Source organism: Siniperca chuatsi, linkage group LG7 (genome assembly GCF_020085105.1).
Source record: "Siniperca chuatsi isolate FFG_IHB_CAS linkage group LG7, ASM2008510v1, whole genome shotgun sequence".
NCBI classification, from domain to species: Eukaryota; Metazoa; Chordata; class Actinopteri; order Centrarchiformes; family Sinipercidae; genus Siniperca; species Siniperca chuatsi.
In genome coordinates, this window is record NC_058048.1 from 1,401,969 (window position 1) to 1,413,261 (window position 11,293).

Genomic DNA, 11,293 nt, shown 5'->3' on the forward strand with positions numbered 1-11,293 from the left:
CTACCAGAATGCATTACAGGGCTTTCTACTTAGACAATGAATGAAACGCGTGGAAATGATGGATCCTGCAGACATGTACCATTAGCATTTAGCTTTTGGGTTGAGTTAAATTTTATTTGAAAAAAGTTCTGCATGTAATGATTCTCAAAACAGGTCTGAATTTATTGGGCTTGAAATATGAACTGCACAGCTCCTGTTCTTAAATACATCTGTCATCTTCTTAATGCATAATTTGATCTGCATAATCTGATCTTGTTACTGACTCCGATGTAAGTGGTCTTTACAACCTGCTTGTATAGCTATTTTGTACATTATAATATTGTATCCACATGGACTGCACATTTAGTTGTATTATCATGATTTGTATAATTTCTGATACATAACACTGATTCTATTACAAAAGGAGCACACTGAGTCACTGGAGATCATCTTTAATATATTCAATTGTTCAGACCAGAAGCTTGCAATGTATCAACTGATCCTGTACAAAAATACTCTACAAATTAACCCTCCCACCCAAGAAAAAACAACAAAACACCAATCCATCAACAACAGTTTACAGTGTCTGAAATCTATACATAAATATGACTGTACCATGTTAAAATGCTAAAATTGAAACCCTTGTACAAACACAAACACTGTATATTAAATACAACCTCCAGCACTGTATATACATGTATGCATGAGGTCATTGTTTGATGATGTTTGATTAGGTTCCACTGTTCTGGTGAAGCCCATTACATTCAGACACATTCAGTGAGCGTACAAACTCCTGCCTGAGGAAACACACACAGAGAGAGAGAGAGAGAGAGAGAGCGAGAGCGAGAGAGAGATACCTGTGGCAATATCACAAGTTTCTTTATATTTTAGTGAAACCATTATTTCCGGTGTTGTACTCCGGCTCATTGTTCTGCCACAAGTCAAAGTAAGACTGAACAAATAGACAGTACACTTGTAGATCTCATTAAATCTCAGTGTTGGCGGTATCACTCAGTGGATTTGATCCATCAATGATGTCTGATTGATTGAAACAGGATGTCATGTGACAGTTCTATCTATTTGTTACAGCAACACAAAGCCAAAGCTGCCCCAACATATAGTAATTTTAGACCAGCTTTTCATAAATGCCTGACTTTAATGCATTTTATGCACCATGTCAAGTATTTTTACAGTACAGCGTAAAGCAATATCTCACCATTGCGGTTAGGAGCCCACAAGAGGTCATCTGATACGTAAACTAATTTTCTTAAGTGCAGGGGTCGATGTGGATGGTAATACCCAGTAGGCAATTTGAGGGGGGACGAGGGGGAATGCCATCCCCCTTGTTAGCAAAATGGCCAAAATCTGTCCCCCTTGTTAACCTGCTCAAAAGATGCTCTGTGCTTTGTCTCGTAGTGGCGCTTCACATTGGGCCATCCCCCCTGTTAAAGATTAACAAATCGCCAAGTGGTTATACTATATATATAGAAGACAGGGTCACACTCAGAAATATATTATTCAGTAAGTTTACTTAATTGCCTGACAGATGATTAGGTAACCTATATTTCTGAGTGCGACCCTCTCTTCTTTATATGGATACATGTACATGCATCTAGGATAAGGTACCAGTTGGTCAGAGCGCAGTGGCAACCCTACAAATAGAATTGTTTACACCATGGCAATCAAAATAAAGTAAGGTATTGTTTATTCCCATTTTGGGGGAGTACACTTTTCAAAGGTTCAGTTCACCCAAATTACAACATATTTTCTCATTACTTCTTATGGTATCTCTACATGCAGATATTGGATTTAATTGTCCAGGTTTGGAGATATCTGTCTCTGAGAATGAAAATATAATGTATTTTTGCAATTTGGGTGAAGCAATCCTTTAAATGTAAACTTTGTGTTGGCAACCTTGGAATAAATGTTGTTTTAGTCCTCCAATAATTCATCTGAAATCAGCAGCCTTCCAGCTATGAGGATGAATCAAACAATAATAAGGCACTCTGTCTACTAACATATACATAGATATAAAGATTTACATTCATAGAGAGCTTCAACAGCTTGGTTAGAAAGAAAGGAGATGTGTTGGCACACAGCTTAACAAAGGGAAACTGTCTCCATTCTCAGTTTTTACATTTCAGGCTGGTTAGCAAAGACAAAAGATATGATGTTTCAATAGCAGCTATTATGACATTAATGTCATTGTCTTAACAGCTGACTGGGCTTTGACTGATACCTGACCAGAATATATATAGCATCCGGCTGTTCTCTGGCTCAGCCTCGGCTCAGTCACAGCTCCGCTGCAGTTTCAATGTCCACTAAAAATGTTTCAGAAGTGGAGTGTGTGTTCTGGCAGCGTATTGCATCCACCATGGCAAACAAATTGCTTTGCTCATTTTCAACATAATAACCAATAAAAGCTGATCTCAAAGCACAGCTGCTGTCATTAACCTGTTTGTTTATTTTGTCTGACGATGTCATGACCATAAAATAATGATTTTATCTGCAGCTCGGTAATGACTGCTGGTCAACATAGTATTTATCAGCTGCGATCAAATTTCATACTCGTTCCGTTGTCTGACAACAGAAACAGAAAAGTATGTAAATGAGAACAACTTCATTGTGATTTCGGCTGCATTAAACACAGTATAGGTGATCACAGAGAGCAGGAGGAGACTGAACGAAGGTTTAACGGGTCGTCTCCCTCCCTCCCTTGTTTGCTTTTCTCCGTCTCTCTCTCTAAAAACTAGTTTTGTTGTGTATGTGATGGAAGTCAGAAACAAATTAAATGCATAATTAATAATACATTTAAATGAATTGCCAATAAATTCAGGTTTTTATATACATTCCCAAATGCATTTCATGTTTCAGAGCTGCTTTGGCAAAAATAGAACCAGCGTGTAAAGACAGCGGGGCAGCCTTTTACAACCTGCTTTGGCAATACTGTACTAAATACAGTAAAGTAAATTTGAATTTGGATTTTATAAAAACAACAATTCTAATTAAATAGTGGGAATTGGCTTAAAGGTAAGTTAAGGTAAAGAGTTCTCTGTTGCAGAGAACTAGCCCAATTCAGACACTGGTTTTAGACCTCATTTATACCTGGTATTAACATGTAGTCTGTATATCAGGATCTGGGAAACTCATGTTAATACAGGTGTAAATTCACGCAGAAGGCATCTCAAGCTGTCAGTCAAAGTTATAGATGAGTCTTTCCTCTGCAAAGGAAAAATTAGAAGAGTCCATATGCAGCATTGCTACAGGAGGCGCTCGAGGGACCATTACAAAGTGCAAGACAAGGGTCACTTGTCACCTTTAAAGGCCCCTGAGGCAAATTTGTGATTTGTGATATTGGGCTATATAAATAAAACTGATAAAATAAAATGACCTGACCGACGGTGGTAGCCGAGGTAGCACTTCTGCTATCAAGCTTCTCCACTGTATTATAAACCTGCACCCTTTGTTTTAAAGCAGCAATTTTATCACATCCCTCCCTGGATCAGCACATCCTGGCTACTGTAGCCTATCTCAACTACGGTTTCTGTCTGTCTGATGCATCTGGTGTGTCATATGGGCATCAGTTAATGCTCATTCAATGGCGATGTGTCTTGCACTTTTTCTTACATTTTAAGTTCCATTAGCCTACTTAGAAAGAGTACTGAAAAGTGGTATCCTTTAAGAGTTTCCCACATGACTTTCCTTGAACTGACACACACACACCAGCCCACAAGCTCTGCCTACTGAACTTGCATATTGAAATTTGATCACAATGTGGGCAGAATCAAGATAACAAGAATGCTTATCAATACCACATATAGATCACATGTCAACACCAATGAAATGTTATTTCAAAATACAAAGTGTGTCCAGCACACACAAACATATAAACTCACTCACACACAGGGTTAGGGTTACCAGGTGATAATAGGCTAGATATTCCACTCCAGATGAGAACTCCAAAAAAAAAAACCTCTTCTTTTAAATACTATTTTCAATATTTGCTCAATTCAATATAAAGAGAAATCCAAATAAAGTTTCAGTTTTAAAGAGCACCTCAGCTGGTGTATTTGTACATGTATGGACAGTGTGCATGTAGGCCCTGATGGCAGTGATCTCTCAGGCAGTGATGATGATCCCATGGCCTTCACCAGGAGAAAAACAGAGTGAGGAGACAGAAATCAAATGTTGGAAAACAAGTGTGCACAATAAAGAGAAAGGTAAACAGAGGCATAGACGTGAATGTAGAATGTATGAAGGGAGACCAGGCACAACAGGAACAGGCAGAGGTGGATCAGTCAGCACCCAGAGGAGAGGAAATCACAAAAACAGGAGAAAGAAAGAGAGCTGAAGCTAGAAACACTATTAAAGTGTCTGGAAAAAAGATGAATGAAGTGTAGAGGGCGCAACAACAATACCCATCTTAGGTACAGCAAATAGTGAGTCTTACTAGATCTTTCGTCAAAATACAAAATAGCAGTCACATTGGAAAAGGTCATTTATATTAGTTGATACTCAGCAGGACAGCTTCATATTCACATTCCTTTATAAAATCCTATTTACTATTAACATTTTCCATTTGATAGATGGTGTATTGATTCCTTTTAGCTCCATCTCATTTCTGCTTACATGACATGAAAATTTAGATTTTGGCAGACGTTTATCGACTAAATAAAATGATGTACTTCTTTTTGAATGATGGTGTGAATGGTGTTGTTGGCTGGTTCACCCTGGATCACGAATACACCTTTTCTTTCTATGATACATACTCAGTTGTCTTCCAGAAGTGTCCAGGGTGAGACAGCCTGCGGTTCAGTTTGGGGAGTCTCTCCAGCATGCCTGCCAGCTGGGTGAAAGTCGGCCTGTTGTCTGCCTTGGAAGACCAGCAGGCAGACAGGATCTCCTATTGGGATGGAATGAGGACAGGAATACATGAAACAGGATGCTTCAACTGTGGTTTTCATTGATCAATATGTTGGCTGTTTACGAGCTTACAACTCAACTATGACTGTTTGCATCACCAGCAGGCATACACCTTAATTTTGATGTAAATGATGAATATTATGCAAAAGTATCTGAAGCTCTAGTTCTTATTATAATACGGTGTAGTCCCTCATTTGTCCAGGAGAGTTCTATGATAGAAAAGGTTTCAGTCGTAGTCATCTGGACACTGTTTTCAGTATCAAGACGTTTCGGCTCCCATCGGGAAGTCATTCTCAATTGTGAAAAAATGGACCGGGAACTCAGAAATTTAAGCTACTCTGTATTACATAAGCCCTGCCCTCAGGAAGGAGTCTACCTGAGTAGCTGTCGATTACTCTAGCTAGTTTCACCTGAAACTGACCTAATAGTTTCCACAATGGCCCAGTAATCAGTAATCAGGCCTATTGTATTCTGGCTTGTTTTCTTATTATAATGTTGCTCAGACTTTACTTAAGGTTTGACCACGCTAGTGCTGACAACAAAAAGCTGAATACTAAAGTGGAAAAAGCTAGTGCTAAAAAAAAAAGAGTTGATTGGTTGGAATCAAAGATGACACATGGCCAAGACTGTTGTCTGTTGTTGATGTGTTTCTTGGAGACATTGTGCTTTTTAAAAGTTTTAATTCGGAATGTTGATGTGCCGTTAGCAAAAGCACTGTTCCCAGTAGTGATGCGTGGACTGCAGTTATATCCCGACACGCTGACACGATTGGTCAGGATCTAATGTTAATTAATGTTCTGTGTTCTTCCACACATCCAAAAGGTCACGCAAACAGTCCAGGTTCACACAGTGAAATTGTTTGGAGTAAAGCAGCCGTCCTCCTGATAAATCCTGAGCTCCATCAGAGCTATTTAAAAATGTGTTTCAGAAGCTAAAAGTTTAATTCTGTTTTCTCTGGAGAGTTTCCTCTGTCCAGTCAAGTCTATAACTACGGTTTTTAGTTGTGCTGCTTAAATGTCCCACAATATTTGCTGTGACATTTCTGCGTGCCTAGAAACGTTTAATATGACTGACGGCAGCCTCTCTTATTAAAGTAAATCGTTGAAGAAAACTCATACGTCAATACAACACACAATAGGCTAAAGAAATCACCTGGAAAGCTTGCGCTGCTCATCATAATTTCAACAGCAATATAGCCTACAGGGACTGGTAGAGGTGTAGTGAAATGTCCATGCCGGTGCGGCTCGCTAAATCTGAGAAAATAATTTGTTCGAGTGAGTGGCATGGGGATGATTTATAGGCCTATGTACATGCGGATTCGGATCACTTCAGAGCTGATCCGTGCATCACCACTGCACACACAGTTGGTGTTTGTTAAAAAATATTTTTATACATTATTTGTGACCAGTGAAAATGTTCAGTCGCACTTGACAGATTTTTGGTTGCACCCTGGAGCCCTGTTGAGGGACTCCTCATACAATGTCAACATTCTTAGAGACAAAGTTCCCAAGAGACACAGAAAATTGTCGTCCCTTCAAATAGGATGCGAACCAGTCAAGTAAAATGGTAAATGGACTGTACTTATATAGCGCCTTCCTAGTCTTTCTGACTACTCAGAGTGCTTTAAATACATATCACATTCACCGATGCCAGAACTGCTCATCAAAGTAACTAATCATTCACACACCAAAGGCACAGCCCTCGTTCAGTTTCTTGCCTAAGGACACTTCGACACGTGGGCTGGGGGAAGCCGGGATCGAACCAGAAAGTCCTACCCACTTGTCAAGCCTTTCAATTAAGATGTTATGATCAATGGTATTAAATACTGCATTCAAATCTAATAATGTCAAGATATAAATTCACCACTGTCGCTCTTAACACTAAGATAAGTAATTGCCTAGAGAAGAGGTGTTTCAGTACTGTGGTTAGCGCAGAAACGTGATTGAAATGTATTATGGAGGTTGTTGAGAGTCAGGTGGTCTACAAATTGCTTATGGACAATGGAGGAAGGACTGGACTGACTGTAGAAATACTACATCTGATATTCATAATTCTGTTATGGAAGAAATTTGCAAATTCTGATGATAACCAAAACCTAAGTTCAATTCCAAAACACAGCTGCTAGCTTGCTGCAAACACTGTGGGTGCTCCTCCCTAACTGACTGGAGTACACACAATAACCTGTAACTTGAATTGTCTGTTGTTATACTAACTTCATAATAAGTCAAGAGCATAAATTCAGTAGGAAATACTAATATGTGCACAAGAAACTAAATGTAAACTAAAATTAACTAAATGTTAAAATGCACACCAACATTTATTTTACAGATCTATAATTTCTGAATACTTTTCTAAAAATGTTCAAGAACTTTCCTGGAATAAACTATTTCATTTGGTACCAATGATATAATAGGGACAGTATTCCAGTTGTACACTTCCAATCGATGAATTCCTATTAATTGCTAGCAGAAGCTACGTTAGTATTAGTATTTTAGTACAGCAGATCGGCTGAACATGAAAAATGATGACAGTGATTTTGAGAATTATTGTTTTATTAAGCAGACATTAAGGCTAACAGACAAGTATGTTTTGGAGCGTTTGCTTGATTGACAGTTATCTCAGCCTATCACACTGAGCGATTCTTGTCTCTTGTCTCCCTTCCCACAGACCAAATTAGAAAATAAAAATACATTTTCTGGCTCTTAGATGGCAGTGAGTGGTAAACCCATATCCAGGTTTAATCCCTCTCTTCCTTTAGTCCCTCCTTGCCACAGCCATGTTCTTCTATGATCTATGTAACAGACTCACCGTGACCTCCTTGCCCAGGTTGGCGTCTGCCAGCACCTTCTTAATGCCCTCATTGCTGCCCACTAGCCAGATTTTAGCTTCCACAGGCTGTTTGGTGATTGGCCAGTCTCCGACCTGCAGCTCATACCAGATTGTGCTGAAAATAACACAAAAATCAGATCAGGAAAACTGTAGTGACAGTGAAACCACCTCATAGTCTATTGCTAAGCACCAAAGACAAAAAAAATAAAAACAGTTAAAAAAGGTTAAGGAACTCTGCTTTAAAAATGTAAAATATAATAGTGTCAGTTCCACCTTTAAAATCTAGCATAAAGTGTTTGTTGATTAACCTGAGCAGGCTGTATCAGTGTAATCAACATCAATCAATACCCAAATGCATAAACGTCAGCAGCTTTGGAGAAAGGCAGCTGGTCCTCATCAACCACTGGGCTCATTTTTCGAACAATCTCTGGAGCCAGGTAGTAGATCCAGCCCTGAGGTATCCGGAAAACGTTCTTTCTTCTAAACACACACACACACACACACACACACACACACACACACACACACACACACAACACTATTGAAGACAACAGCAGTGGCTTACCAGAGGTGCAGATCCATTTTTTGAGCATTTATTTCACTCCTACCTGCCTTCTTGTACCACTCCAGACATCCCAAACAGGCCAAAGTCTGTAATGACCACCTTGTTTGTGTCATAAAACACATTCTTAGACTTCAGATCCTTGTGAATGATGCCTTTGGCATGCAGATAACCCATTCCCTGTAAAAGAAGCAACATTTGCTGAACACAAGACATTTCTATGACCAAGATAAAGTGGTAGCAGAGGCTAGGCATTTTCAATATCATTTAAAGGCCCTATGAATTTGACTCTTTTAATAAAAGAATCAAACCATGATGAAATGAAGGTTATTGTATAGATACATCATGCTCTTGTCTAAATAAAGTAATAACTATATATTATCATTTAAGCGTGTAAGATTTATTGGCCGATATATGTTTTTTTAACATCAACACATAACAAAAACAAACATATTGATAGGTATCCCTTAAATGTGGGTACCGACATATGTACTGAGTGAGACAGCTAAAATAAACTTGTCGGCGCTTTCTGGTGGACAAACCATGTGACGGAGACACTGTTTCTAAATCACCTCAGGAATCTACAAAAACGGTGGTAAAAAGCTTCCCAAACAGGTCAGTGATAACTCAAAGAAAGGACACACTGAATGCTGAAAAGTGAGAGAACTTATTATGCTTATATATGCACAAATACAGGCACCAAAAACACAAAAAGGCTTGAACTGGCAACTATTCTCAATTGCAACATGTTTCAAGCTTGGCACTCTTGCTTGAATTGAACATAAATTATCTTACTTTTCTGCATTCAACAGCTCCCCTCCTTTCTTCTTTGTGTCCCCTCCATTTTTCTTTGTGTCTAAATGACCTCCAGCCCTGGCATTTCTCTACTGCAATTTCTTGTTACTTATCAGCCAAAATACATGCCATTACTGATATATCTCTGATAAACTAATATCATCTGACAATATCAGGCTTTAATGAACTTCAGTTTGTTATGAGATATTTAGTTTCATAGATGATCAGAAATCATCATATTAAAATGATATATATAGATATCTATATCTATATATAGATATATATATCTATATATAGATATATATATATATATATATATATATATATATATATATATATATATATATATATATATATATATATATATATATATATATATATATATATATATATATATATATATATATAAAATCCTGTCCATCTGACAGGTTGCTTACCTTACAATCTCCTGTGCAATCTGTCTGGTTTTATTGATGTCTAGCATGTGACCTCTTTCTCTTACAACAGAGTATAGAGTCAAACCTTTACAGAAACTGCAGAGAAAACACATGCAATATTGTTACTAAAACTGAATTCACAAATCAATATCAGAACATAAATATTCACCAAAACAACACATCACATGTAATACAAAAAATAATATATAAAAATGTATGATCGGGCTCCAAACAGATTGCAAAAAATGCCAAGATTTGCTGTTTTCAGGTGTGTTATCAAATATTTTGGTAACGTTTGATGAAAAACTGAGCAAAAAAGACAATGGTCTGCATACAGTACAAATTACTGCAAGATATTGAAATTCACTGCAGACTTACCGTTTGATCTGAACACAATTTGAAACACTTGATGACTACCATCGAGAGAATGTCTGTGTCAATTTCGGTAGCATTTGAATGAAGACGTGGAGATATGAATGTTAATTGATTTAGCATATTTTGAAAAATATAGTGACATATAATTGCAAAAACTTGATTGTTACAGCGACACCTTGAGGATAATCAGTGTAATTTTTTCCGTGGGTGGAGTTTGCAACCACCCTGCCAATTTTGGCATCTTTTCAACTTATGTTTTTTGCTGCATGAACACTGTCAGCAGAGAAAAAGAAGAAGAACTAGAACTGCAAGCAGTTATAAACAGAGTCCAAGCCCCCTAGCACAAGTCACACCCAGTGGCCCACGGGGACTTTTAGCATATTTCCTGATTTTGCAACAAAATCGCCACCTAGTGGCGATTGTGACAATTTTTGCACAAAGCCAGAGTGGGGGAAACTACTGGTCCAAGTTGGCCAAGACTGCCAACAAATTTACCACAGAGCCTTGGTGTGGCATAAGAAACTGCTGAGATCTCAGTTTTCAGCTGACGAGTCATGCAGCTTTACCTGGTGATGATGGCAAGGTGGGGAGGAGCCATGCAGGCGCCCATGAACAGGACAACATTCTCGTGCCTGGTCTGCCTGTAGTTCATCACCTCCTTCTTGAAGAGCTTCAGGTGATCCTGGTTGTTGCCGTCAATCTCCAGCAGGCGAATAGCCACCTCACCGTGCCAGCGACCTTTATGCACCTTTCCCCAGCGACCCTGGACAGTCACAAACTCAAATGTGTCTGCTGTGTTGGACCCAAATGTTGATATTTTATGCTTTTATACCAAGATTTAGTGTGTCTGCATTACATGTCTATCTTCACCTTGCCAATAAGCTCTCCCAGCTGCAGCTGCTCATATGGGATGTCCCACTCCTGCAGGTACACGCTGGTCTGGCTGGCCTTACGAGAGATGGGGCCCCTCCAGCGGCCAGCAGCCCCACGACGACATATAGAAGGCAGGTCCTCCAGCCCGTCCTCATCACACTCCTCAGTGGAAAAGTTATTTTTTCTGCCACACTGGTCAGTTGCTTCCTCATCCTCAGCTGGGTAGTCTACCTCTGCCTCCTCCTTGTGAGACAAATAGCAGAATAAATTAAGTGAACATGGACACTGAATGTTTAAGTAATGACTGATTTTAGTAAAACTCCATTCAAAGCACTTTAGAAAGAAGTGCAACAACAAAAGCAATGTGAGTAAACTAAAATTCAAGTTGGAAAGCATTATTTTTTACAATGGTAAAGTTTATACAATGGTACATATTTAGCAGCATGAGCTCATAGGGCACAATGTAAGGACCCTAATGTGTCTTTCCAGATCTACAGTGGAGTCCAGAAGTCTGTGTCAA

The 11,293-nt window shown here is 38.8% G+C and overlaps 1 protein-coding gene across 1 annotated transcript in view; it reads right to left on the reverse strand.

Moving 5' to 3' along the window:
• Positions 1 to 415: 415 nt before the first annotated feature.
• Positions 416 to 11,293, reverse strand: part of LOC122879044 (kinase suppressor of Ras 1-like) — a 55,205-nt gene continuing 44,327 nt past the window's right edge. Inside the window, exons 8-15 of the mRNA XM_044202690.1 lie at positions 10,771 to 11,170; positions 10,467 to 10,663; positions 9,527 to 9,621; positions 8,340 to 8,475; positions 8,080 to 8,211; positions 7,711 to 7,846; positions 4,749 to 4,882; positions 416 to 4,124 (exon numbers count right to left, since the gene is read on the reverse strand). Coding sequence (XP_044058625.1) covers positions 4,037 to 4,124; positions 4,749 to 4,882; positions 7,711 to 7,846; positions 8,080 to 8,211; positions 8,340 to 8,475; positions 9,527 to 9,621; positions 10,467 to 10,663; positions 10,771 to 11,170 — 1,318 coding nt within the window. The 3' untranslated portion in view covers positions 416 to 4,036. The remainder of the gene's footprint in view (positions 4,125 to 4,748; positions 4,883 to 7,710; positions 7,847 to 8,079; positions 8,212 to 8,339; positions 8,476 to 9,526; positions 9,622 to 10,466; positions 10,664 to 10,770; positions 11,171 to 11,293) is intronic.